Source organism: Prionailurus bengalensis, chromosome C1 (genome assembly GCF_016509475.1).
Source record: "Prionailurus bengalensis isolate Pbe53 chromosome C1, Fcat_Pben_1.1_paternal_pri, whole genome shotgun sequence".
NCBI lineage: Eukaryota > Metazoa > Chordata > Mammalia > Carnivora > Felidae > Prionailurus > Prionailurus bengalensis.
In genome coordinates, this window is record NC_057345.1 from 194,615,852 (window position 1) to 194,643,063 (window position 27,212).

The window sequence follows — 27,212 nt, forward strand, 5'->3', positions numbered from 1 at the left end:
TTTACTGCTTTATTGAAATGATTTTAAATGTCTCCATCGGAGAACATAGTAAGGGCAGTGAATGACAGATTAATTTGATTTGGGGTCAAAACTTCGGGAAGCTGCCTCCTACCCACCTCAGCCTGCAGTACTCAGTGCTAAACACTTGTGGCATTGCTGCAAAGCCAGTCTGTTCTGACGTAGAAATACTACATAGTCTCGAAATTCTCCGACCAGCCGTCTTCCAGTGACCATGAAGTAGCTTAAGATATACATTTTTTAAAAACCACACTCTAGCCACACAATAGGATTCTAAGAGAAGAAAGCCCAACATCCAAAGTAACCCTTCAACAAACTTTGCACCAAAAGCTAACCACAAAGAAAAACGGTGCTGGCAAGAGTTACAGTGTTAAGATGATGTTTCTTTTCCCCTCCTGGAGACTGTATTATAGACTCTCGTGGTGCAATTCCATGTTTCTAAGTGACCTGCAGAATAAAAAATAAATAAAAAAAGATTCTGGTATCAAGCACATCAGTTTCAGATGTACACAGACATTAGCTTTCAGTCTATAGGGAGTTAAGGTCAAATATCAAATACTAAGTTACTGACAAAGATGGATTAAAATACATGTAGGAACAAAAGAATATCCATGGAATTGTTCTGAGAGGTTTGGAAATTGAGTTATATTTCTCAACTAAATACAGTATTGGATCCCACACTGAATCCTGGACAGAAAGGAAAAATGTTTAGAAAAGGACACTATTGGGCCACCTGGGTGGCTCAGTCAGGTGAGTGTTCCATTTTGGCTCAGCTCATGATCTCACAATTGATGAGTTCAAGCCCCACATCAGGCTTTGGGCTGACAGCACAAAATAAATAAACATTTTTAAAAATTTTTAAAAAAGAGAAGGACATTACTGGGTCAATTGACAAAATTGATATATAGGTGGTAGATCATATAAAAATATCAAATTTGGAGGCACCTGGGTGGCTTAATCTGTTAGGTGTCCAATTCTTGATTTCGGCTAAGGTCATGATCTCACGGTTCATGAGATCGACCCCCAGGTCGGGCTCTACACTGAGAAGGAAGAGCTTGCATGGGATTCTTTCTCCCTCACTCTCTGTCCCTCCCCAACCTGTGGGCATGCATGAATATGCTCTCTCTCTCTCTCAAAATAAATAAATAAACTTAAAAAAATTATGTACTATATACCAAGAGAAAGAGAGAGACACAGAGGAAGAGAGTTAGAGTGACAGAGGCAGATAAAATGGTAATGCTAATGGAGCAAAACACTGATAATTGGCGAATCTGAGTAAAAGGTGTATGAGAAATCTGTGCCATTCTTGCAAACTTCCTCCAAGCTCAAAATTACTTCCAAAGAGAAACATAAATAATAAAAGTTATACTTCTTTTGACTAACCGTACCCAGAGCAAATCAATCTTTTTTGCCCCTGAGCGGTTGCGTGTTTTTCTTATACTATATTGTTTTGAATTGTTAATATATTTCTTTGAATTTAAACTTGAATCGCCCTCTCTCCATTTCTGATGAAGGGATGCTGAAGTCTCCAGCTATGATAGTGGAGTCAGCGATTTCTCCTTGCAGCCTTACTTGTTTTTACCTCCTGTGCTTTGATGCTCTGTTGTCCCATGCGCACGTGTTAAGGATTGTCTTCTTGGAGAATTGACCCCTTTATCATTTTATAATGCCTTTCTCTATCCCTGACAATTTTCCTTGCTTTGAAGTCAGCTCTGTCAGAAATTAGTACAGCTTTTCCTTGCTTTTGATTAGTGCTGGCATGATTTATTTTGTCTGTCCATTTATCTTTAATCTATAGGTACCTTTATATTTAAAGCAGGTGTCTTGTAGACGACACATAACTAGGTTTTGTTTTTCAATCCACTCTGACCGTTTCTTTTTTTTTCTGCTTCATAATTTCATCATGAAGACATTCATGCAGAAGAGTTGAAATATTTGTACAATGAAGATACACACGCCCCCACCTGGATTCTCCAGTTAACAGTTTGGATTTTCTCCTCTCTGCTTCCATCGCTCTCTCTTCTTGCATGCTGTGTTCCTTACCTATTAGAGCTCTTAGCATATTAATCATATTTGTTTTAAATTCCTGGTCTGATAATGCCAACATCCCCTGCCGTATCTGTTTGTAATGCTTGCTCTGTCTGTTTCAATTATGTTTTATGCATCTTACTATACCTTGTCATTCTTTCTTGATAGTTAGATATGATGTATTGGGCAAAAGGAACTCTCTGAATACACCTTTAGTGATGTGGTGCTGGGGTGTGTGTGTGGGGTTGGGGAGGGAATAGTTCAATAGTCCTCTGATTAGAACGCAGTCTTTGGTGGGCCTGTGTTTCTGGACTGTGAGCCTCACAAGTGTTTCTCAGTTTTTCTTCTCCTCCAGCTGGGACAAGACGACTACAGCTAACTAGAGTTGGTATTTCCCTTCCTTTTGGTCAGCTAGGCTCTGATAAAACCCCAGAAGGTGAGGTTCTAGTTAACTAGTTTCCACTTGGGGCAGGCCAGGTTAAGAACAGCGTGCTATATTTAAACATGATTCCTTTTCTCCTCCTGCTGCTGGAAGCATGAAAGGAATTTTCTCCAATACTTACTGTGAGAACCTGCAGAGCTCCTGGAGGTAAATTTCACCATATTGTGGGTGTCCTGCTATGACTGGTCCCCCTGGAGTTGCTAACCCTCTGAGTTGTCTGCACTGAGGTTCCCATAATTTGCCAATTACAGTCGAGGTTTTCATACTCCAGTGCTGTATCCCTGGAAGCTTCCACTTGTGAGTCTTTGCTCTCGTAAACCGTAACTTCCTATATCCACCTGTCTGTCTCTCCAACCTTTGGGGGCAGAGGTTTGCCTTTTGACCTCCCCTGTCCTACAGATCCAAGAGGAGTTCATTTCTCAGCCTCTTCAGCTTTTTACTTGTTAGGATGAGCGGCAGTTTCTAAACTGTGTGGAACCAGAAACCAGAAACCCTCAAATTGCCCTCTCTCCGTATCTCGTTCCGGTCCATGATCTTGTGATTTTGTCAGGAGTGATAGTAACGGAAGCACTTGTATTCTGGCTAGCTAGGTCCCGGCACTTTGCTCAGCCCTTCCACATAGGCAGTCCTTGTAGCGACCTTATGAGATAGGTACCGCTGTAATCCTCTCTTTATAAATGGGAAAATGAAGCACAGAGGGATTCACTTAACAATTCACTCCAGTTATTAAATGGGAGAATCAAGAGTCAACTCTGAGCTGTGTGACTCCGGAGTCCATACTCTTAATCATTATAGCATGCTGTTTTCTAGCTCTTTTGTATGGTCCTGTCCATTCCGAGTCCATTTCCTGGTAATGTGCTCAATGTCAACACTTTTCTAGGGTATGGTGTTGCTCATATTCATTTTGGCTAAGAAATGAGGAGCACCTGGGTGGCTCAGTTGGTTAAGCATCCAACTCTTGATTTTGGCTCAAGTCATGAGCTCACATTTCATGAGTTTGAGCCCCGCATTGGGCTCTGTGCTGACAGTGTGGAGCCTTGCTTGGGATTCTCTGTCTCCCTCTCTCTCTGCCCTTTGCCCACTCACTCTCTCAAAAATAAACATTAAAAAAATTAATAAATGAATTACCAATGTCAATATAATACAAAATAAATCTTTAAAACTATTTTCCAAATTACCTGGATTAAAAAAATATATATTCTCCTTGTCCCTTACTTTATGAAGCAATTCTGTGCCTGGAAATAAATAGAAAGTTCTGAATGAGACATCGTTTTATCTTGAGGTTGTAAATGTTCACCAGTTAAAAGACACGGTACGATATCCATAAAACATATGGATAAAAAGACTAGGAAGCTCAAATAGATAATTTGAAAAACTTGAAGCAATAAACTGTGAAAGCATATTTTCCATTTAATAAAGATATTGCTTTCATTAATTTCTTTGTTATTTCTAACAAATCAATAGGACAAATGTATGTATATTTATATGTACATGTACAACAAATATTTTAATATCACAGAGATATTAACAGTGGTTATTTCTGAGGAGTAGGACAGGAGTGTGGGGAAGGTGGAATTCTTTTATTTTTCAGTTTATATTGCCTGTATTGTTTGAAAGTTTTACTATAAGCACATATTACTATTATAATGTTTTGAGCTAATTTAAAAAGTACATTACCCAGGAGTTGGAAAAGATGCCTAACATACACAAAGGAAAAGGAATGAACGAAAGTCATAAATGTGTTTTCTGCTGTTTGATTATCAAGAACAGGACTTTATGGAAGGGATCCACCTCAAGACCTGGCCCTACTACAAAACGGGCACTTATTTTTTGGGCACTCCTGGGCTTACAGGCAGTAATTAGCCTATAGAAATGGCTGGTCTCTAGAAATGAGCCTGTCGGTCAGTGTAGACAGAGCACAGTGGTTTGAGAGCACTCGGGACAATGCAGTTTATTGCCAATTCAGTAATGAACAATAATTACTGAATATCCACTGCTTGCAAAGTACTATATATACATGTGGGAAATAAGGAAAGAAAAGATCTGCTTCCATCAAGAAGCCAACAATCCTCAATGGCAGTGGAAGAAAACACACAGGAAATGAAATTGTATTTTCAAAAAACATACCAGTGAGTCATCTTGCGAGCCAGATTTTCGGCACCTAAGATGCATAAATGGGCCTATGAACTCCCATTTTAGAGATCTGCTTTTTCATAATTAAGTTTAACATCTAGATATCAGTGTGTGTGTGTGTGTGTGCACATGCATACATGAGTGTACATCTGTGTGTTATTTCTGGAGTTGTTACTTTTTTTCCTGTTGTTTTGTTTTACTTTCTAAAACTTGCCATCTCCAAACTCATATTAAAAAAAAAGAACAACAGCACACACATCTTAATTCAAATAGTTCTTCAGTAACACAGATATGGTTCTAGAAAAGCCACGTCTTTAAATCTCATTATAGCAAATATCTTTAAAAGAAAACAATATAGTAAACCTTTCCCAATAGTGGGATTGCTATGTTACTGGAACAACACTTATTTTTTTTTAATTTTTTTTTTTACATTTATTTATTTTTGAGAGACAGAGAGAGACAGCGTGAGCAGGGGAGGGGCAGAGAGAGAGAGAGTGAGACACAGAATCAGAAGCAGGCTCCAGGCTCCGAGCTCTCAGCACAGAGCCGGATGCGGGGCTCGAACCCACGAACCGTGAGATCATGACCTGAGCCGAAGTCGGAAGCTCAACCGACTGAGCCACCCAGCTGCCCCAGAACAACACTTCTTAAAACCCTGATATGACCAAAGAATTCAGGCAGTTCCTAAAGCAATTGTTATGATAAGGATACATTTCTTACCTGCCAATAGTTTGCCTCTAAAACCTAAATAAATCCTGAGCCCTGTGTGGTCCAGTCTATTCAGAGATTCACATTAAAAAATGAACAGTACATTGGGGCGCCTGGGTGGCGCAGTCGGTTAGGCGTCCGACTTCAGCCAGGTCACGATCTCGCGGTCCGGGAGTTCGAGCCCCGCGTCAGGCTCTGGGCTGATGGCTCGGAGCCTGGAGCCTGTTTCGGATTCTGTGTCTCCCTCTCTCTCTGCCCCTCCCCTGTTCATGCTCTGTCTCTCTCTGTCCCAAGGATAAATAAAAATGTTGAAAAAAAAAAAATGAACAGTACAGCAACCAAAGTAGATAAATTTTTTTTATTTTGTTAAAGTAATTTTTTTAAGTTTCTTGATTTATTTTTGAGAGACAGCATGCACAGGGGAGAGACAGAGAGAGAGAATCCGAAGCAGGCTCCGCACTGTCAGTCCTGAGTCAGTCCCATGCGGGGCTTGAACTCACGAAACCATGAGATCATGACCTGAGCTGAAACTGAGAGTCAGACGCTTAAGGGACTGAGCCACCCAGGTGCCCCATAAAAAGAAATTTTAATTTTCACTTGTGTTTCTGAAAGCAAACCCAATTCATAATCCAGTGTACCAAGTTTCAAAATTCCCTTTCCTTTTCCTAGCTTATAGCCCTGCTGCTGACCCATAGTCCCTCATTCTGCAAAGCCCTACAATATCCCAGACGCCCAGCTGTACCACTTATCTGACTCTTTCCCCTCTCAGCTTTTATTATGTTGACCAACTGGGTTCCCTGACGTCTTTATAAATTTCCTTTTCACTTTGCACATTACAGTAAAGAGCCAGGGCGGGAAGGGCAAAGAACTCGCTTGCCTTTTTCCTTTTTCTCCAGCCCAGTGCCTCTCTGACCTTTCTCTGAATTCTGCAGCATAAATGTGCCAGGAATCGGATGGACAGGGCAGAAGCAGCAGAGATGCAAAGCAGGCAAAGATAAATTTTCATTAATGTGAAAGGGACCAAGAAGAGAAACACTTAGGACACAGGCATTCATATAAGTCTCCTCAACACATTTACTTGAATCAAAAAATAACAGCTGATTAATTTGTGAATAGTATTTCTTAAGTGCTAAAAGATAATAATGGCTAGTATTTATTTAGGGTTTACTTTGCACCAAGCACTAATCTAATCTCTTAAAATGCATAATCCCAGTTACTCATCCCAACAACCTGGACAGTAGGTAACCATATTCTTCCTGTTTTGTAGAGGGGGAAACTAAGGCACAGAGAGGTTAAGTAGCTTGTCTGAAGTCACACAGCTTCACACAGCAAGGAGTGGCTTGATATTCAGACCCACAGCATCTCTCTCCAAAGGCTAGACTTTTAACCACAATATAAGTAAAATACTCCCCAAACTCTCCGTTATCAGTTTGGTCCAATTTGCATTTTTAGACCTACTTTGTTCTTGGGCTGGATGTCCAAAGATACATTTTTTGATGATTTCCACGCTGTGACATGTACTTCCCTTGCAGAGCTGCTGGCGGCGTTTTTGTTTGCTCCCCTTCTTAACTTGACACCTAGAGACACATGCAGTAACCGTATCGGTATAAGAAAATTTTTTTGAAAAAATGAGTCCACCCACGGTTTTAGATTCTTCCTTTCTAGAGTGCTTTGCTCCCAGGGCTACCTGGGTGGCTCAGTCGATTAAGCGTCCGACTTCACCTCAGGTCATGATCTCCTGGTTCACGAGTTCCCGCCCCACGTCAGATTCTGTGCTGACAGCTTGGAGCCTGGAGCCTGCTTCAGATTCTGTGTCTCCCTCTCTCTCTCTGCACCCACCCTCTGTCTCTGTCTCAAAAATGATTAAAAACATTTTTAAGAACTAAAAAAAAAAAAATTAGAGTGCTTTGCTCCCAATGCTAAAGGGTCTGAGAAATAAGACTTCTCTGACTTCTATAACATGAAGGGAAATTAAGTCATGGATGCTTCTGGTTTGTTTTTTCTTTGTTCAACTGGACAGAAGAATCTTATTGCTATCACAACTTTGGCCTTACTTTGTGTATTCACCGCCTAGTTTTACTTAAATTTCTCAAGCAGTGGAAGTAAGCAGGCTTACCCTGTTTGCGGGCGTATTCTGCTGCTTTGGGTGCCGTTAACATGGCAAAGGGGTGCAAGGAGAGGCGGAAAGGTGGAGCTCGGGGAACCTGAAAGGAAAACAGTCTTATTTTTAGTTTTTAAATTAAAAAAAAATTAATGTTTATTCATTTGAGACAGAGAGAGAGAAAGCGCACAAGCAGGGGAGGGGCAGAGAGAGAGAGAGAGAGAGAGGCATAGAATGTGAAGCAGGCTCCAGGCTCCAAGCTGTCAGTGCAGAGCCCGTCACTGGGCTCGAACCCACGAATCCCGAGAGCATGACCTAAGCCTAAGTCAGACGCTAAACTGACTGAACCACCCAGGCGCCCCTTAAAAAAATTTTTTTTTTTAAATTTTTTTTTCAACTTTTTATTTATTTTTGGGACAGAGAGAGAGAGAGTATGAACGGGGGAGGGGCAGAGAGAGAGGTAGACACAGAATCGGAAGCAGGCTCCAGGCTCTGAGCCATCAGCCCAGAGCCTGACTCGGGGCTTGAACTCACAGACCGCGAGATCGTGACCTGGCTGAAGTCGGACGCTTAACCGACTGCGCCACCCAGGCGCCCCCTTAAAAATTTTTTTTAATGTTTATTTATTTTTGAGAGAGAGAGAGAGAGAGAGAGAGAGAAACAGAGTGCGAGCAGGGGAGGGGCAGAGAAAGAGGGAGACACAGAATCCGAAGCAGGCTCCAGGCCCCGAGCTGTCAGCACAGAGCCCGACGCGGAGCCCGAACCCACAAACTGTGAGATCATATGGCCTGAGCCAAAGTCCGATGCTTAACCGACTGAGCCACCCCAAAACAGTCCTGTTTTTAAAAGCTGCACACACTTTGTGCCGTTAACAGCCGCGAGTCGCGGCACTTGGTCTGTTGAAGCAGCCGTAGGCCCCTCACAGAGCATGGACGTCTGCTGGTGGAATTCATGCCTCACACCGTATGCACGTTCATTCGCTGCCTTTGCTGCCGCGCTTGGTCCCCTTTGCCCGGAAGGCTCGTTCACACGCTGACCCCGCTCCTCACCTAGTTGCCTGGGACAACCATTCCCTCCTTTTCTGCCTACAGGCTCCTCCTTTTCCATTGAGCTAGAGCTCAGATATCACCTTTTCTGAGAAACTCTCCCCAGTGTCTCCCACCTCCACTCTCCTATGCTGGCACCCCACCCCCCCACCTTACCCCCCAGGCAGAATTACTGACTCACTCCTCTGTGAACTCAAAGCACGCACTCACATAGAAGAGCCGCAGTGTGTAATATCTGCACTTAGTCATAACCCACTGTCTGCTGCTCTACACCGGGGACTTCTTCAAGGTTAGGACTGTCTCTTCATTCGTTCATTCCTTCAGTGAGTTTTCACTGAGCACCTACTACAGGCCAGGCCCTCTTTTAGGAGCGGTGGTTACTGAGACAGACCAGGTTCCTGCCCTTCTGGAGCTGAGTAAGGAATCACAAACAATAAATGATTAGACAACCAGGGTAATCCTACATTGTGATGGGCTTCATAAATGGAACAAGATGGTGTACTAGCAAGTGACTGGATAGCCACCACTTCAGAGTGGCCAGAGGAAGCCTCTAGAAGGAAGCAGTGTTTCAGCTGAGATTTCCAGAGTGAGTGGCCGACGGCCCTGGGAAGAGCTGGAGAGGAGTACTCCGGGCAAAGGGAATGAGAAGGTCCTCTTGGAATAACCTGCGTTTCCAGACACAGAAAGGAAGCCAGGGTGGCAAGAGCATAGCGAGAAAGGGGAAATTGTAGCTGGGGCTGAAGAGGGAGGCAGGAGCCAGATGCCCTGGGTCCTTGTTGGCCATGGTGTGGAGCTTACGTTGCATCGATTCCAGGAATCAATGGAAGCCACTGACATTTGTTTAAGCAGTAGGTTGAGCAGGTCTGGTTTAGCTCTGCTGCTGTGTGGAGAACAGGTTGGAGTGTGGAAGCAGGGAGCCCAGTTAGCTAATTTAACCTTTTCTCTCCAGTGCCTTAGAGAGGAGGCCCTCAAGTGTCATTGGCTGGTTGACTAACTCCCATTCCAGTCAAACAATAGTGGTTAAGAGCAGACACTTTAGTTTCAGACTGGCTGGCTGTGAAGGCAGGCTGCACCATCTACAAGATGTGTGACCTTGGGCCTGTCACCTAACTCCTGTTTCTTCACGTGATAATAATAACACCGGCAGTGACCTTACAGGGTTGTGGTAGGGGTTGAAAAGTTAACATATGTAAAGGACTTAAAATAGTGCTTGGCACATAGTACCATATATTAGCTTTCAAATTAATGACAACAGTAATTATTATTTATGTTTGTTATCACCATCATAATCATCATCTTCCTCCCTGACTCATCTCTCTCTATTGTAGTGAATTACCCAGGGCAACAACTTGGCCACCATTTCCTTTACAGGATCCTGCCTGGAAATAACTAATCGAATAACTAATAACAAATAACTACTCAGAGCCAGCAGGCCTGAAGTAATTCATATCCCTCTGCAAGACCAACAAGTTTCTGCTTTCTCACCGAGAGAGCTTCAGGCATTACATTTACAGAATTTACAGAACTCTTATTTCTAAGGAGCAAGATGTGATTATACAATTCTCTTTATGTGTACATTCCAACAAATATGGCATTTCATCAATAGGACACTTTTACATGATACATAACTGAGGCAAATACCGAAAGAGAAGGACAATAAAATAAATACCCATTTTTAGATTTCCAGGTCAGTAGACCATTTCTACCCTACCATCCAAACTCTTAATGATCAAGTTCCCACATCACTGGTATTCCTTCAAAGTAAGTAGAAATCTTCATTTCCATGAGAACTTGAGTTTAAGATAATTGTGTGGTTTATACATAGGTGGGATTTGGCGGGGGGGGGGATAGTTTTTATTTTTTGTTTATTTTATTTTATTTTTCTTTAAAGTTTATTTATTTTGAGAGAGAGAGGGAGAGAGAGAGAATTCCAGGCGGGTTCCACACTGTCAGCAAGGAGCCTGACGGAGGGTTCAGGCTCATGAACTGTGAAATCATGACCTGAACCAAAATCAAGAGTTGGACACCTAACAGACTGGGTCACCCAGGCGCCCTGGGGGTGTATTTTTTTGTGAAGGAAGGTACTGTATTTATGTGTTATTTTGCAATTTTCAATAAGAATAACTGAGCAGAGAGCCAGGAGAAGCCTGTGTTCCTTACCACCCTGTGGAACCTTGGTAGTGACCCTGATCTGCCCACCTCCAGACTCCTTCACATGAGAAACAGATTCTGGTTTTCACGATTACTATAGGTTTTTGGTTATTATCACACAGAAAACATGGATTAAATAATAAATGTGGTTGTGTTCTCTTTGTTGACAGAATAGTTTATAGCCACCTAAGCAGGAGCCCTTCTAAATTTGACCTCAGCTTTCGCAGCGCCTGGGTGACTCAGTAGGTTAAGCTTCTGATCCTTGATTTCGGCTCAGGTCATGATCTCACAGTTTGTGGGTTCGAGCCCCTCATCGGGCTCTGTGCTGACAGTGTGGAACCTGCTTAAGATTCTCTCTCCCTCTCTGTCTGCCCCTCTCCCACTCATTCTCTCTCTCTCTCTCTCTCTCTCTCTCTCTCTTTCTTTCTCTTTCTTAAAATGAATAAATAAACTTAAAAAAATAAATTTGACCTCAGCTTTCCTTTTTTTTTTTAATTAGAAAATATGTTTATTTGAGAAACAAAATCCCTGCTTTAACTACATCTGTAACAAAATAAGAGGGATACAATTAAAGTAGTAAATGTTTACAGAGAAAAATTTATAGCTTTAAGTGTATATATTAGAAAAGCTCAAAATCCATGATTTAAGCTCCCCGCCTTAAACCGGACAGAGAAGAGCACATTTGCTCAAATAAAAGAGAAGGAATGAAATAATAAAGAATTCCAAAAAAATAGAAAACAAGTACACTACAGGAAAAGGAAAATCAAAGCCAAACCTCAGCCTTCTTTTAAATGGCTAACATATTTACAGAGTATACCTGCTATCCAGCATTGTAAAAAATTAAACATAAGCATAAGCAACGTCTTCAAGAAGTAGATATCTATTCAGAAACATGGCCCTAAAACACAGAAAGTAATAAAATGAGGATTCGTATTGGTGGGGCGATTATGGCTATGAGAACGGCCCTTCAGAACAACATATGCCAGGTATAAGAGAAAGAAAACTGGCTTATACGTTGTTCTCGATGCCTTTGAAGATTCAAGACTTGATGTTTTTCATGCTCTAGCTCCCTATCCACTGGGGAAGACAGACCCTGATGATTTTAAAGGTCACTGCCAGCTCAAATATTCTATGGTCCTGATAATCTGATGGCTCATGCAAGCAGTTCCTATAGCTTCCTGTGTGGTTTGTATGAGAAATTATTTTCAAAGTAGGATGAAATGTAAATCCTAAACCTAGAGTTGATTGTACATTCTTTTTTTTCCTTTAAAGCTATTTCCTAATATCATCATCGTGTCAGTGTGGAAGTATTATGGCAATTCTTATTTCTTGATTCAAGTTCTCCTTAGGTGCCATATTATGTCCGAAGCACATTCAACGAGAGTTTCTTCTAACTGGAGGCATGAAGAGGGAGAGAAGATGGGGATGTGTCACGTAGGAATGTGCACAAGAAAGGCCCCGGATACATCATTAAGGGCTGAAGAGCATAGACAGGAATCTGCACGAACCTTTCTTTCAGCCTTGAGCAGTAACTTATTAAAATGTCATCTGGTATCACTGAGACAGAAGGTGGAAAGTTTCTGATTCTAGATGTCAGAGTGATCAGGTATATGCGTATGACAATCATATTTTCCAAAGTAAAGGCAGGGCACGTGGTCTGGAAAGACAGTTGGATCTGTCCAAGAAGTTTTTCAAATGTGCTTGGGATGGGGCAACATCGTATTTTCCAAACCTTTTAATGTCTGTGAAGAGAAACGGCAAATTTCAAATAGGAAGAGTACTGGAAAATCCAGGACTGATTATATATCCTGTAGTAGAATAAACAAACAAACAAAAAAATGGACAGAAGATTTTCAGCAGGCACTTCACAAAAGAAGAACGTAGAAATAGCTGCTCATTGATAATCAGAGGACTGAAAATTAAGACCACAATGTAAATTAAGACCTCAGCCACTTAACAGACGGACAAGCTTAAATAGCCTGAAAGCAGCAAGCAGATGACCTACACTGCAGGTAGAAGTGTAAATTGGTACAACCATTTCGGAAAGCAATTAGACTTCATGTCGAGTTGAAGATGCACATCCCTATGACGTAGCAGGTTCACACCTAGTTATAGACCACGCAGAAGCTCTTTCACTGAATACAAGGGCGGGGCGCCTGGGCAGCTCAGTCGGTTAGGTGTCTGACTCTTGATTTTGGCTCACGTCATGATCTCACGGTTGTGAGATCAAGCCCCAAGTCCGGCTCTGTGCTGACAGCGTGGGGCCTGCTTGGGATTCTCTCTCCTCCTCTTTCTCTGCCCCTCCCCCACTCACATGCACTCTCTCTCTCTTGCTCTCTCTCAATAAATAAAGAAAGAAACAAATAAATAAATTCTTTTACTGTACACAAAGAGACATATCACAGAAATCATCCCAATGTCTATAATGGAAGAATATATAAATAAACGGTGGCGTACTCTTCTACAGCGGAATACTATACGCAGTGAAAATAAACTGTGTGTAACAACAGGGATGAATTTGTGCAGCATAGCGTTGAATGAAAAAAGGAATAAAACATTTGCTCTATTTACGAAGACTGTCTTTTATATTACTTATATCAAATTCAAAGAATATGCAGAAGTAAACGATACATTGATTAGACATGTATATGCGGTCAAACTAGAAAGAAAGAAAAGAAAATGATAAACTCGTGATTCAAGATAGTGGGAGCCTGGAGCAAAAGGAAGGGTAGGGGCAGGGAGAGCTCCCAAACGGTTGATACGTCCAATTTCATCCACTTGGCGGATCTGTTGTTTGCTTGGCCTTTATACTTTCAACATTTATTGTGAGTATTCATTTGGACATCGTGGATATTGAAAGCGTGGTTTTCAATCTCCCATCAAGAAGATCTGCCAATACTGAACTTTTGTATAAACGCAGTGGGTCCCTGTCTTTATCATGAAAACACTTTTTCATTTTTGTATGATTCAGGCTGGGTCAAGAAGAGAAGACACTTGGCAGATTATTGTGGTGAGTGCCTGAGGTTGGGGCTGTGAACGGGTCTGAGGGTGGAAGATGGGCCTGCTGCGGAGAAATCAGGCTGCTATCAATGGACTCCGGGGGGTGGGGGGAAGGAGGCTGACCACCCTGAGTGTGTTGAAGGCCCCCACCCTGTGCCAGCATCATGCACCTGATATGAATGCTCAGAACGACCTAGCAGGGTTGGGTAAGTGGAATCATGCATATTTACACATAGGGATATTGAGAATCGGGGAAGTTAATAACTTATCCAAGGCCACACAGCTGGTAAGGGACAGAACGGGGACTGGACGCCAATCTCTGAAGAGCATGCTTTGAACTTTGGATGCAGTTAAGCGATGGCGGGTCAGACTCTGGGGTGTGGCTACAGGAAGAGAGAAGGAAAGCAGAGAGGTTCCGATGTTCTCTACCACCTCTCCCCGTCTTTCTCCTGTCTCGGTTGCACTGATTTTTACTCTCTCTGCCTCCCTTTCCTTTTTTCCTCTTTCTCTGAGAAATGGAGCTGAGGAATGTTTTTATTGCTGGCTTGCTTTGTTGAAGGCAGATTTATGCTCCTTTTTTTTTTTTTTTTTTTTTTAGTTTAAAATCGAGTAGCCTATTTTATATTTATCTAAAGTAATTGTAAATAACTGTCAGTGGTGTGAGACCTTTACTTGATTTTTTTTCTATAGGTCCAAGGCCCTCAGCAGAAAAATGGCTCCCTGTCATTAAATAACAGCTCCCTATCAAGAATAGAACCTGAGGATAATTGACAGAACAATCCTGGGCCTATGATGCCTTTCTGTCACCAGGTGGCAGCAAATACTCCTGAAGAAAACCATCAAGCCTTTGCACAACCCACTATATACTGTAGCCAATTCTAGTGGCCAGAAATTTACATAATCTGATTAGTATTCAACAGGGCTTTAAGCTCTTGCTTGGGGAGGATTTTAGCTGTTGTCTAGGAGACATTTTATCCAAAGGAATCAAGGTTTATTCAGATAGGGGCGCCTGAGTGGCTCAGTCGGTTAATCATCCCACTCTGGATTTCGACTCAGGTCACGATCTCCCAGTTGTGAGATGGAGCCCCGTGTGGGACTCTGCACTGAGTGCTGAACCTGCTTAGGATTCTCTCTCTCTCTCTCTCTCTCTGCCCCTCCCTGGCTTACAAGTGTGCACGGGCTCGCTCTCTCTTTCTCTCAAAATAAATAAATAAACATTTAAAACAACTCAAAAAAGTTTATTCAGGTATATGCAGTAATTCCAGAAGAATCTTTGTCAATAACTTCTTTTGAACAACCTCATCCCCTAGTTAAATCAATTTTTTGAAATTATGTTAAACCTTGGAAGACTTTTATTTTTTTTTTAATGTTTTTATTTATTTTTGAGAGAGAGACAGAGTGCGAGCAGCGGAGGAGCAGAGACAGGGAGACACAGAATCTGAAGCAGGCTCCAGGCTCTGAGCTGTCAGCACACAGCCCGATGCAGGGCTCGAACTCATGAACCACGAGATCATGACCTGAGCCGAAGTCTGGCACTTAACCGACTGAGCCACCCAGGCACCCCTGAAAGACTGTTTTAAAATAGCTCTTCCACTTTAATCTTTGAAATGCTACATCTCCATTGAGGGTTCTACTAATTTTTTAAATAAGATGTGGAGGAGGTCCCTGAGTTGAGCTGATATAAAGCCACAATAGAAAGGCCTGGGTGGGCATTCTTGCAGCAGGGAGGAGCTTATGAGGTCCACAAGGGTAGAGGATCCTCAGACTTTTTTATTGTAGCTCAAATGGTATCATACCCTTTGTGATCATTTGGTGTCTAAAATAGGCAAAGTTTATATTGTGTTAATAATATATATGGATGCTTGATGAGCTTTTTAATTTTTGAATATTTAGAGCAGTGGTTCTCAACTAGCTGTGATTTTGCTTCTGAAGGGACATTTGGCAAAGCCAAGAGACATTTCTGGTTATCACATTGGGGCAAGCTATTGGCATCTAAAGGGTAGATAGAGGCCAGAGATACTGCTAGACATCGACAATGCACAGGACGGCCCTACACACACAACAAAGAATTATCTGGCCTGAAATATTGAGAAACCCTGATTTATAGGAACATAGAGGAAATCGAATACCCAAATCCCAAGTACCAGAACCTTAACTATAGTTACTGAGGTTACCATGTGCCCAGCACTAGGGGCTTGACTAATTCACCTCATTTCCCACAACAATCCCATTTTCTTGTCCCAGTTTTTATGATGAAATTGACGCTGAAGGAACTCAGATGACTTACCCAAGACCACTCTGCCTGGAGCTGGTGGGGCATGGGTTCACACCCAGGAAGTCTAGCTTTAGAATCCTCATGCTTAACCCCTACACAAGCTGCCTTTCCTGTACAAACCAATAAATGAGCTGACAGATCCTGTAACAATAAATAAATGTAGACCTTTGAAGGAACGCCCCCTCCATGACCATATTATGTATTTCCCTTCCGAGTTGGTCATTATGTAGTCCATGTGCACATCTGGGCTTTTTGTTACTGGTCACCCATTGTCCATTGTGAGGATAGAGACTGTGTATAACCGAACAGAGAAGGTGCGCAATAAAGTCTCTTTTACTGAAAAAGTGAAAGACCAGACGTATAGATAGAAATTGGCCAGCCTTCCTCTAAACAGCATGACTTCCTGTTCTGGCCCTTTGAAAGGAACCTGGCCTGAGCTACTCAGACACCCATGTTTGCAAACCTTCTTAATTGGTAACCCAGCCAAAACTAGAAAGGTTCACAGGGCCATCCCCTCCAGGATATGATTTTTTTATATTTGCCCTTTGGCCATTTGAGTGAGACCAACCAATCAGTGTCTGATGACTGCCCAGCTGTTCCAAGGCACCGGAAGATAAGGAAAAACACAATGGCTAAAAGGAAAGGGTTAAGCTGAGATATTAATGTGTATGTGTTGGGTGTATTGGGGAAAGGGGGAAAGATGGCAGCCTGAAAGGGAGAAAGCTGCAGGGAAAAAAAAAAAGCAAACAACCCAGCAGGAATGAAGCATTATGGTTTGCTTGGCTCTCTAAAGAACCAAAAGGGTTGGGCTTTCTTTAAAAACCAAAAACAGCTTGGTCTCTGAGGAAAACTGGGCACAGAGTGGCTTTATCTCAACCAGGTGGAATGTCAGGTCCAGTACAAGATATAAAACCCATGAGAAAAGTAATCTTGCCTGATTCAATCACCATTATATCCCTTGCACCTACAACCATATTGAATGAATGAATGAATGAATCAATCAATCAATCAATCAATGTAGTTGAAGCTAGAGTGATCGGAGAAAAGGTACTGACTTCCTCTGTGATCAAGGGAACTTGAGTCTCAGAACTAGAGCCAGTTTACATATGGATTAAGGTGATGGGACAGTGGGATTCAAAGTTACAACACTTCTTAGTAAATGCTTGATTTTTTTTTCCTTTTTTTCTTTCTTTTTGTAAATGCTTGACTCACAAGCTGGACATGGTGAGTTCTTGATTTGCTGTATGGTCTGCAGGTAAAGAACGGGGGCGGGGGGGGGGGGGGCTTTTCTGTGACCATAGCCCTGCCCCTGCCCTGGCCTCCCTGCCAAGTGCTGGTGGGGGCATCCACAGTGATCGTGTGAGCAGAGGGCTGGGTATGTGGGTGTGGGTTGTCCCTCACTCCCACTGCACATCCGCCTTTCCTCATCCATTTTCTACAGGTATCTAAAGGTAAACGGATAGGTAGTTCACATCTAAATAGCACCTCTTGTTTAATGCTCACTAAATGTCCATACGTCCATAAGTAGCAAAAACTGAATTGGCTGTAAAGACCATTCACAATTCTAAAAAAAACAATTTTTTTTTAGATCAGTATATGGAAGAGATCAAAGAAGGCAAGGACCGAGGGCTCTGTAGAAGAGGTGTCAGAACTCAGGTCACTGGAATTGTGATAATTGCCGCGTCTACTGTTGTGATTAAAGGACCCTCGCGGGAAGAAGTGTGGCAGCAGCAAACTACAGAATGTATCACGAGAACAAACCTTGCACATCTTGCCTGAGTTCTGGATGTTCTGGTGCATCATGCAAGGGGAGTTCTTGGGCTTGCCAAACGTGCATTACAGAGTAAGCGAGAGATTCTGTTCACCAGAGACAGAGGCAAAATCTAGACTCAGAGCTTGGCGACCTGTTTGCTGCCTCTACTTAGCCTTACGCAAAACACATTTGTCCTTATGAACACAGCCCTCACGTGAGGAAAGCGTTTTACAAACCTTTATGAGCCAGGTAAGGCGTGGTCCCCTCTGGGTTTGTATGTTTCGATTAACAACTGTTATTTCATGCAGTTGACAATGTTAAAAATCCATTATAAATGTATAAAAATAAAGAAATCCTCTCTAAAATTTCCTCTTATTGATAGTCTCGGGTCTCCCCTACCTTGGTGGCCCCAAAATTGGTAGAAGAATCGGCTCCATACATTTTAAAGACTTCCTCAACTGGGAGACTGTTCTGTTAAAAAAAACAACAGAACCAACAAATGTATTATCATGTCATGGTTTTTCTTTTATTACGACACAAAGCAATTGTAGCTCCAACATGTACAGCATCATGCCTGGATAGCATGAGCACTAAACAAGTAATTTCTGAATAAGCAGGTAAATCAGAATCACCTGTATCCAATTATTTATGTCTTTCATTCTGGGGTTTTTTTTTTTTTTTTTGCCTTTTATTTATTTATTTATTTAACGTTTATTTATTTTTGAGACAGAGAGAGACAGAGCATGAACGGGGGAGGGGCAGAGAGAGAGGGAGACACAGAATCGGAAACAGGCTCCAGGCTCTGAGCCATCAGCCCAGAGCCCGATGTGGGGCTCGAACTCCCTGACCGCGAGATCGTGACCTGGCTGAAGTCGGACACAACCGACTGCGCCACCCAGGCGCCCCTTTTTTTGCCTTTTAAATGAAGGTTTTCACAATACCATATAGGCATAAAATATTTTTTACTGTATCTTTAAAACCGGAACATTTAATATTAGTAAACCTTAAGCATTTAGGAAGAACGGTTGAAAAATAAAATAAATATGCATTAATATCAAAATGCACATAAGTAAATATAAAATCCCCATATATGCAAACAGTGTTCTTTACCTTACCATTAAGATTCCAGCGTAAGATGATAAAATCATTGCTTCTCTTTCTTTCCGGTTTGGATATGTGGGTCTGCCATGAAATGGCATTTTCCTAAGGGGGAATAGGAGTAAATAACAATGGAAGGTTTATTTTTGGGTTTTTTGGACATCTATTAAGTTTATAATAATAATCCATAAGTAATCTCCAATGGCCATGTGTTATGCATCTATTTACAAAATTAATGTGGTGAATCTGCTCTCAGTAAAGTACACACTTAGAATTCTGAATCTTCCAACAATGGTGATGAATTTGCCTTCGTTGGTCCATGTTTTCACAGCTAGCAACCATTGGCCACTATGGTGGACGCTTATGGTTTTGCCAACCCGTATCCTCTTCCCCTTCTTGATGGAGGGAACTGCTTTACCCACTGTAAGCCTATGTGCTTCTAGGGAAGCCATGAACACCCCTAGATTCCAAGGGTAAAACACTGTGGACTAAGCTAGTCAGTGTATTCCATGCCCCCCACCCTCCACCTCCAGACAAATCAGGGGCTGAGGCACAATCGAGACACAATCCTGTGATTTTTTTTTAAAAATCTATTCTCCTTTGGACTGGATGTTGCAATAAAATGGGCTGAAATTAAGAATAATGTCCACCCAGGGGAAATAGTCCAGAAGTAAATCCTGATGACACGATTTGAGTTTTGAATTAAGCCCTGCCTAATGCAGACCGACTCATGGACTTTTCAAACCTAAAGTTAATAAATTCCTTCTTCCCTCCTCTTTTGGGGGGTAAGGCTTAAGTCTGGATTTTCTGCTTATTACAACTAAACCCTAACTGATATAGCGAGCCAGGACAAGGTGTGTGTTCTAAGGCAATGGAACAGAAAAAATAACTGGCCTCTGGAATAAGCTATTCAATCCTGTCTTCATTAGTTCCTTATTTTTAGTCAGTTGAGTGGGTCTGCCTGGCAAACATGGCAGAAAACGCCAATAATCCTGGAAAGGATTGACACAGCTGTAATTCAAACACCTCAGCCCAGGTAGATATTTAGCTAAATGCTTAAGAAATTGTGTTTGATAGTCCTTCGAAAGAGCCTTTACCCACAGAATTGACCATTTTAAAAATCATGGCATGGGCACAGTAAAGTATGGTCCATATTTCTAAGACAGAACATTATGTGGGAGAAGGATCTTCATCCGACAGAAACCAATTCTAGCTGGAGAGGGATGGATACTCACCCTGCAGTGTTTTCAATGGTTTTTTTTTTTTTTTTTAATGTTTATTTATTTTTGAGAGAGAGAGAGCGTGCATGCGAGCAGGGGAGGAGTGTGAAAGATGGGGACAGAGGATCTGAAGCAGGTTCTGTACTGACAGCAGTGAGCCCGATGGGGGCTTGAACCCATGAACTGTGAGATCATAACCTGAGCCGAAATTGGACCGTCAATTGACTGAACCACCCAGGCTCCCCACCTTGCAGTATTTTCCAATCAGAGTGCCTCGTGGTGGATGATGCCAGATAGAAGTTTTCTCTAACACTACTCATAGTCATACGTTTGAAAGAAAGAAAGAGAAAGAAGAAAGAAAGAAAGAGAGAAAGAAAGAAAGAAAGAAAGAAAGAAAGAAACCATTTCTACTTACACTTTCTCCCACTCCAGCCAAGTGAAGTCTTCCAAGTGATCCAGCCATTGCAAAGCAACATTGATGGCCAAGTCATAGTGTGCCTGGGAGCGGGAAGCAGACAGAAAAGGGATGGGCTTAGACATTGGCCGAAGCACTCCCTGGACCCAATGACAATGGCACTGCTAAGCCTATTCTACTACATTGTCACATCCACAAAGGTGAGGATCGTCAGCTATGTCCAGTAACCTGATTCCCAGACAGAAATATTTAGGGATCTTCAGTCATTACATTTACCTCTCACTAGAACTGATTTTTGTTTTTGTTTTATGGTGACAGGAAAAGAAAGGGTGGATTCTTGGAAGAAAACTGGGAATCAGGGAATCTGGGTTCAAATCTAGGTATTGCCAACAACTCATGGTATATCTTCGGGTAAGCAATTGATGTTTTCAGCACCTCACTGTCCTCAAATTTTAACATAGAAAAAAGTGAAGGTGGGGGGAAGAGGGCCTCAGAGAACAATTTTGAATTCTGTGAACAGAACGTCAGAAATGTGCTCCCAGGGGCACCAGGGAAGTGGTGTGTCCACCTGGGGTGTCATGGAGATCCCGGGAGGCTTCAGAGAGAGGGTCCTGGTGGAGCTGGGGCTTGAAGTATGAGGAGAATGTTGACAGGTGGAGGACTCGAGGGTGGAGGGACCAGCATGAGCAAAGGACTAGAGGTAGACCCCAATGAGTGGCTTGCTAAGAGTCTAGTATGCAGTAAAAAGCTGAGGAGCACTTCAAATGTTCATTCCTTGCCTGCTGACCATCTTTTCCTGGTAATTTCTAAGCATATTCACCTTGTCCCCCATCCAAATATTCTTTCTCCTCTCTCTACCCTGCCCCCCTTCAGAAAAGGGAAGGTTGGTTTTGTTTTCGGGGTTTTAGATGGGTTCTAAGGTTCTAACCTTTTCAAAACAATGTACAGTTGACCCTTGAACACCCAGGGGTTAGATGCACCCACCCCTGCAGTCTAAAATCTGTGTACTGTGAATAGCCTGCTATGGACTGGAAATTTTACCAGTGACATAAACTGTCAATCAACACATATTTTATATGTTGTATATATTATATATTGCATTCTTATAATACAGTAAGCTAGAGAAAAGTTGATTAAGAAAATCATAACAGAAAATACATTTACAGTATTGTACTGTATTTATTTAAAAAATTCTGTGCATAAGTGGACCCACACAGTTCAAATCTGGGGTCAAATCAAGGGTCAACTGTACTTACTTCTTCCAGTGACTAAACAAAACTAGAGAGTGCACAACAACAGCAAAAAGAACTGTGATTGGTGGTTGAAACCTAATGGAAAGGTTGATGCAGGGCTAGCTGTGTGGGCGTGGCCTGTTTGCTCATTACAAATACAAATTCCCCAGCCACACCCCCCCAACTTCCGGAATCAAAAGGGCCTTGCGATGAGACCTCATTAAAGTTTGAAAGCACTTATCTGATCGATTTAAGTTCCCCACTGAACATGTGCACAGAGATGTACTTTAGAACACCAGGCCTAACTGCTTATTCAGCTCTAGGGAAGTCAGGCAGGGACGGAGGGTAGGGCAGGGACACATCCTTTCTTCCTTAATAGTGCAAACAGGTAAGCATAAAGAAGCTGAGGATTTACTAATTTCTTGTGAATTAGGCCTTTACATAATTTCCGTGAAGGGAACTTTCATTACAGAACATGAATCTGAACTTCAACATTAACAATGATGAAGGATTTTGATTATTCCATTCTTTGGTTTTCTCCATGAATGCAAACGGTAAATAAGTAAGTAAATAAATAAATAAAATTAGAGAACTGCATAACTTATTTTGTCAAAAAAATTGTTGAACAACATGTATGTAACGTTTAACTTTGCATCCATTTTGCTTTTTAATCTTTTCTAGGAGAGAAATAGCCAAGAGCAAAGAGTCTTATAACTTGGACTTTCTCGTTATTTTTGCTTTCAGTGTAATGAGTCGAAAAGACCGTGTGGAGGACTCTAGGATGAGGACACTACGGGAGGATCAAGATTAGGCTTATTTAGGATATACATTAGGTCCTAGCTCTGTCCCCTGAACACAAAAAAACACAAATGTGACTTGCGTCGGCATGCCTTTCTTTACCATATCATCTAGAAAGGTGAGTTGCCTTCTTCCTTTTGGGTCAAATTCATTTTCCCGAAGTCTGATGCCAATATAATCTCCCCTTAAAAGCAAGAGAGCAGCATTGAACCATTGGGAAGGAGAGGGGAGCTCAGTTTGCCGAAGCGCGCTCTTTCCAGTGCCTCCCCTCCCCCACCAAAACCCAAGAGCTCTGGTAGCTCAGCCAATATTCACTTTGAGTTAAAAGGCAATTCTGCAACGGTGCAGGTTTAAATGTTCAACCACTATGAGCATACCTCACATTTATCTAAAAATTAGACTCCCGTAGTCGGAACAGGATTCATGGGAAAGCAGGAGGCGGGGCTGCGTCACAAATTCCCACACGCAGAAAAGGTTTTACAAAACCCAAAGGATTGAGATCCACTGTTTAAAACAAAAATTCCCTTGCTGCCCGTGTTAAACTCAGGCAGAATGTCCACAGTTGAAAAATTCTAGCTCTGTGATATTCTGTATGGATGTATTCTCTCGCCCTAAGGCCCCTTTTCCCCCGTTAGAAAGCAAATACCCTGAGGAGGAGTTATACAGAAAAGCGTACCAGAAATTCCACTTTTAGTGTGTCCTGTGCGATCCTTCCCTACCAGTGATTTTAATGAGGGGTCCTGGCAGGAAAAGAGAAAGTGGTTTACCGCTCCCCACCCCCTCCCCAGCCCCCCAGGGAGAAGAGCCTGAAGGACCTGATAAAGGAAAAAGGATTCTGGCTCCCCGGGTCTATCTGCACACTTTTACATAAGGCCAGTTCTGTTTTCAAGGTCTTTACCAAGCACTATGGGCAAGTTACTGTGGGGGGTGGGGTGGGGTGGGGTGGGGGCTGGGGGTGGTAAGTTTGTGTCTGGTTTCTTAAAGTTCTGAGTCACTAGGCTAAGATTTAAAAAAAATTCTCAAATTTTTGCTTTCTAATTCCAAGGCAATTTATTTAAAGTAGCCTAAATGTATTCTTTAGATATAAAATTATTCTTATATCAGTTTTGAAATGCCAGTTCTACATGGAGGAATTGACATTCCTGATAATAGGTTTTTTTATTATTATTATTATTATGTTGGCTTCCAAGCCCATACATGGAATTATGTGTAGTCCTACATATTTTATTCCAGTATTTCTTAAGGACTTGTTAAAACATAATTATCTTAGTAGGTAGAGAAAGGACATTGGATGAAGACTGTGATAAGGTCTTTGATAAAAAGGATATTATTGTTGTGCCTATAATATATATGAAACAGAACAGCCTTTTCTCCCCTTTTCATATGGTCTGTGATTTTCACCAACCTCTTAACAAAGTACCAAATCATAGAAAAGCTACCGTAGGAGAAAAAAGATTTTTCCATGGGAGAACTTGGCTTTTTTTTTTTTTTAAGTTCAAATGGCAAGAACAAGGAGATGAATTATTTAGTTGATAAGACTAACAATGAAAGAGGCAGGCTACACTTATAAATGTACCTTTGGGCACATTTTGCAGAAATCTCGCCTGTGTTCCTGGCAGGGCCCTTTCAAAGGCACGCCCTGTCCAGTAGAGGCAGCCTGGCCTGGGGGTTCAGCTGTCAGGTTCCAGAATGGGGATGCCTCGGATGTGCAGTGCACGGTCTTGGCAGAAACATCTCTCCCAAGAGAGTCAGCATCCTGCTTTGCACCACACGTGAGGCTTCTCAGGCAGGAGGCAGAAGCCAGATCATCTAGCTTTCTCCTACAGTGCAGGAATCCATTCTTCTCTCAGATTTTTACCCTCTGCCAATATCCAAACCATCGATGACCTGAAACCCACCAAATGCCGAGTGTAATGAACGAAAGCTTATTCTCAATCATACTTACAGGAGTTTTTTCATTTCCTTCTTTAGGAGCTTTCTTTCCATGATTAAGGCTTGTCCAGATGAGCAGATATCTGTAGCTTACACTGCCCCTGATATCCTTGGGGAAGAGTCAGCCTCTTTGAGCCTACAAGCTACAGCAGCAAATCAGAGAGAATTTGAGTTAGGGATGCTATCACTCCAAATACCAGTCATGGAGTCCTAGACTCTGGAAGGGATCCGGGAGTGTGCAGAGCTCAGGCCTCTTATCCAGCCGGTTCCAGGTTGGAATTAAACTGGCTTGGGGGTGGGAGGGCGGTGCACTGTACCTTGAATTTGTCTGACACCTCTTATTCTTTCCAAGTTTCCCAACATTCACCATTTACTTATCCTTGCAATAAATAAGCAAGTAAAATAGTCATGGCTCATGTAATAGTAGATGAGACTATTTGGACAGAAACATCCAAACATGCTGTGATCTGAACATGTGAGTTCTGTGTGCATTCCACACAGTGACTCCCAGTGAATCCACCTTGGTACAATGGCTCATAATGGAGTTTTCTATAGAACCTGTGTACAAATTCCTATGGCCGGTGGGTCCTGGAAAGAATACATCATCATGGCAAAGGTGAGGCCATGTCTTCAATTCTTATCTCCACATTGAGCCAGAAACCGGAGTTTAGGTGATGGCATCAGAAGGCATTTGAGGTCACAAAAAGGAGTTTATTTAAAAAATCATCACTTTTAAATGGGACATCTAAGGAGAGGTATAAGTAGAATATCAACTATGTCCACAATGTTTTATTTCTTAAACAAGATGGAAAGCAAATTGTGATGGTTATTTTTATGTGTCAGCTTGGCTGGGCCACTGTGCCCATATATTTGGTCAAAAATTATGCTGGGTGTTTCTGTGAAGGTATTTTTTGTATGAGCTTGACACTTAAATCGATCAACTTTGAGTTGACCAGATTACCCTCCATTATGTCAATGGGCTTCATCCAATCAGTTGAAGGCTTGGATAAAAGAAAGATTGATTCCTCCCAAATAAGAAAAAATTCTGCCAGAAGAACTCTCCTCCGAGTCTCCAGCCTGCCAGCTACCCCTTCATATTTTGGACTGGCCAAGCCACCACAATCATGTGAGCCAATTCTTTACAGTAAATTTCTCTTGTACATGTATATACATTATACATATATACATATATGCTCTGTTTCTCTGGAGAACGCTGAGAACAAATATAAAAAAATGTTAACATTTGTCGACTCTGGGAAGATGAATCTATAGGTGTTCATCCTATTACCTTCTGTGCTTTTGAAATTGTGCATGTGTTTTTAAATTGCCACCCTAAGTACGGTTTGAATAAAACTTTAGAAACTTCTGGGAAAACATGTAGTCTGTAAACTACATTAAACATGATGCTTGATTTGATTCAGCTCTCTAACAATAAGCAGAGAGAAGACAGGATGTCCTTAATTTACATGAATTCTTCACCAGACCAAATTAATTATTTTGGACCATTCTTGCTGCCACTGCATCTGCTTCAGTCTTGGATGGGATGTAGAGAAGATAAAAGGGGGGGAACAAAGTAGGAACATTCCACAGGAGATGAATGAACTGTATAGACAGTAATATAGCTCTCTAGGAGAGTCAAGTGGGAGAGAACACTATAAGCCAGAGAGGGGACCTCATAACCGAGAGAAGGAAAAGCACTGGACGGGGGAGGCCAGATGCCAGGATGTAGCGTCTGCTGTACCACTGACCGACTGGCTTGGCTGTGGCCAAGCTTCTTGGGTCTTCTGCATTCCAGTCTCAGGTGTTGTCTAAAAAATGATGAGCCTGGTTAATATCACCAAGAGCATTTTTCACCCTACCACTCGAAACTTCATAAAGGCTAGCACAAATTATGATTCTTCTAATTCACTGAGTTGGAAACGCATTTGTCGGCCGAACATTTGTCTTATTTCAATTCGTTCACAAGGGGGCAGATAGGCTCCCTTAGCTTTGATGCTTTTTTAAAAAGCAAAAGACTTAGCATTTGCTTTAACCCATTCTTGTTTGTAATTCTGAGCCAGCCCTTAGAACTTCAGACTTAAATTATAAAATATGCATTTCTTGCCCACTGTGATAACTTCCCCTTGGACCACCCTCCCCAACGCCATTCAACGTGGCATAATAAACAAAGGTTTAAATCTTAAAAATATGAGCGAGCCTCACCCCCAGGAGGTCCAAAGACCTAGTAAGGCTATCAGCTAGCTGTGTCACCTTGGACAAGTGAATTTATCTCTCTGTGTTTTTCTGTTTCCTCTTCTGCAAAACAGTCATTGCATGATTGGAGAGGTCCCTTCTAGCTGTAGAGTTCAGTGACTTCGTACATTGAGTAGCTCTGTGTGGTTGAAAGGGGGCCATTTGCATAGACTATTTGGTTTAAATTTGAATTCAGCCAGTCATTCTTCTTTTCTGTCTACAGAGCTTTAACAAAAACCAAGACTCTGGCAGGAAATACACACAAAGGGTCTAATGGAAAGATGTTAGCTGTCTCAGGCATTAGCTGTTTCATAGAAAGAAACCCCCCAGAAGTCACAGCCCACATACTCTGTAAGAATATCATGCCCTGAATATCTGTAAATATCTGTATACTCCATGCAGATCCCCTCCCTGCACCCCTATAGCTATGATACAGGACTCTCAGATTGTGTTCTATTAGGTGCCCAGCCCTTAATAAATTCCCCTTTCAGAATCTCTTACCAACCAGAGACGGATTCTGGTGCTTTTGTTCTCTCCCTGCTTCTGGAGGCGTGCTGGAGCATTGAACATCATCGTCTTAGGCTGGTGCTCACAGACATCAGGAAAACACATGCCTTTTTTTTTTTTTTT

General features: G+C 42.0%; 1 protein-coding gene across 4 annotated transcripts; it reads right to left on the bottom strand.

The window, feature by feature from the left end:
* On the bottom strand, window positions 1–27,212 carry CC1H2orf80 (chromosome C1 C2orf80 homolog). 4 transcript variants are annotated; one of them, XM_043577651.1, is made up of 10 exons: window positions 27,084–27,211; window positions 24,364–24,493; window positions 22,521–22,602; window positions 20,389–20,471; window positions 18,771–18,858; window positions 18,055–18,126; window positions 7,446–7,533; window positions 6,788–6,906; window positions 3,667–3,723; window positions 1–465 (listed from the first exon to the last, which is right to left on the bottom strand). In XM_043577651.1, the coding sequence occupies exons 2-9, from the start codon at window positions 24,402–24,404 to the stop codon at window positions 3,700–3,702; spliced, it is 597 nt and encodes a 198-aa protein (XP_043433586.1). In that variant the 5' UTR covers window positions 24,405–24,493; window positions 27,084–27,211; the 3' UTR covers window positions 1–465; window positions 3,667–3,699. The 4 variants fall into 4 exon arrangements, with proteins under 4 accessions (XP_043433586.1, XP_043433588.1, XP_043433587.1 ...); XM_043577653.1 differs by lacking the exon at window positions 3,667–3,723; XM_043577649.1 differs by lacking the exons at window positions 1–465; window positions 3,667–3,723 and adding an exon at window positions 5,852–6,255 and having other exon boundaries at window positions 27,084–27,212.

Bases quoted from the DNA above. Each gene is read 5' to 3' on its own strand.
- CC1H2orf80 (XM_043577649.1), bottom strand. From the start codon at position 24,404: ATGGAAAGAAAGCTCCTAAAGAAGGAAATGAAAAAACTCCT. The intron at 18,859-20,388 runs GTAAGTAGAAAT...ATTCCCCCTTAG, and splicing joins TGGCTGGAGTGGGAGAAAGT to GAAAATGCCATTTCATGGCA. The intron at 6,907-7,445 runs GTAAGCCTGCTT...ATGTGTCTCTAG, and splicing joins AGAATACGCCCGCAAACAGG to GTGTCAAGTTAAGAAGGGGA.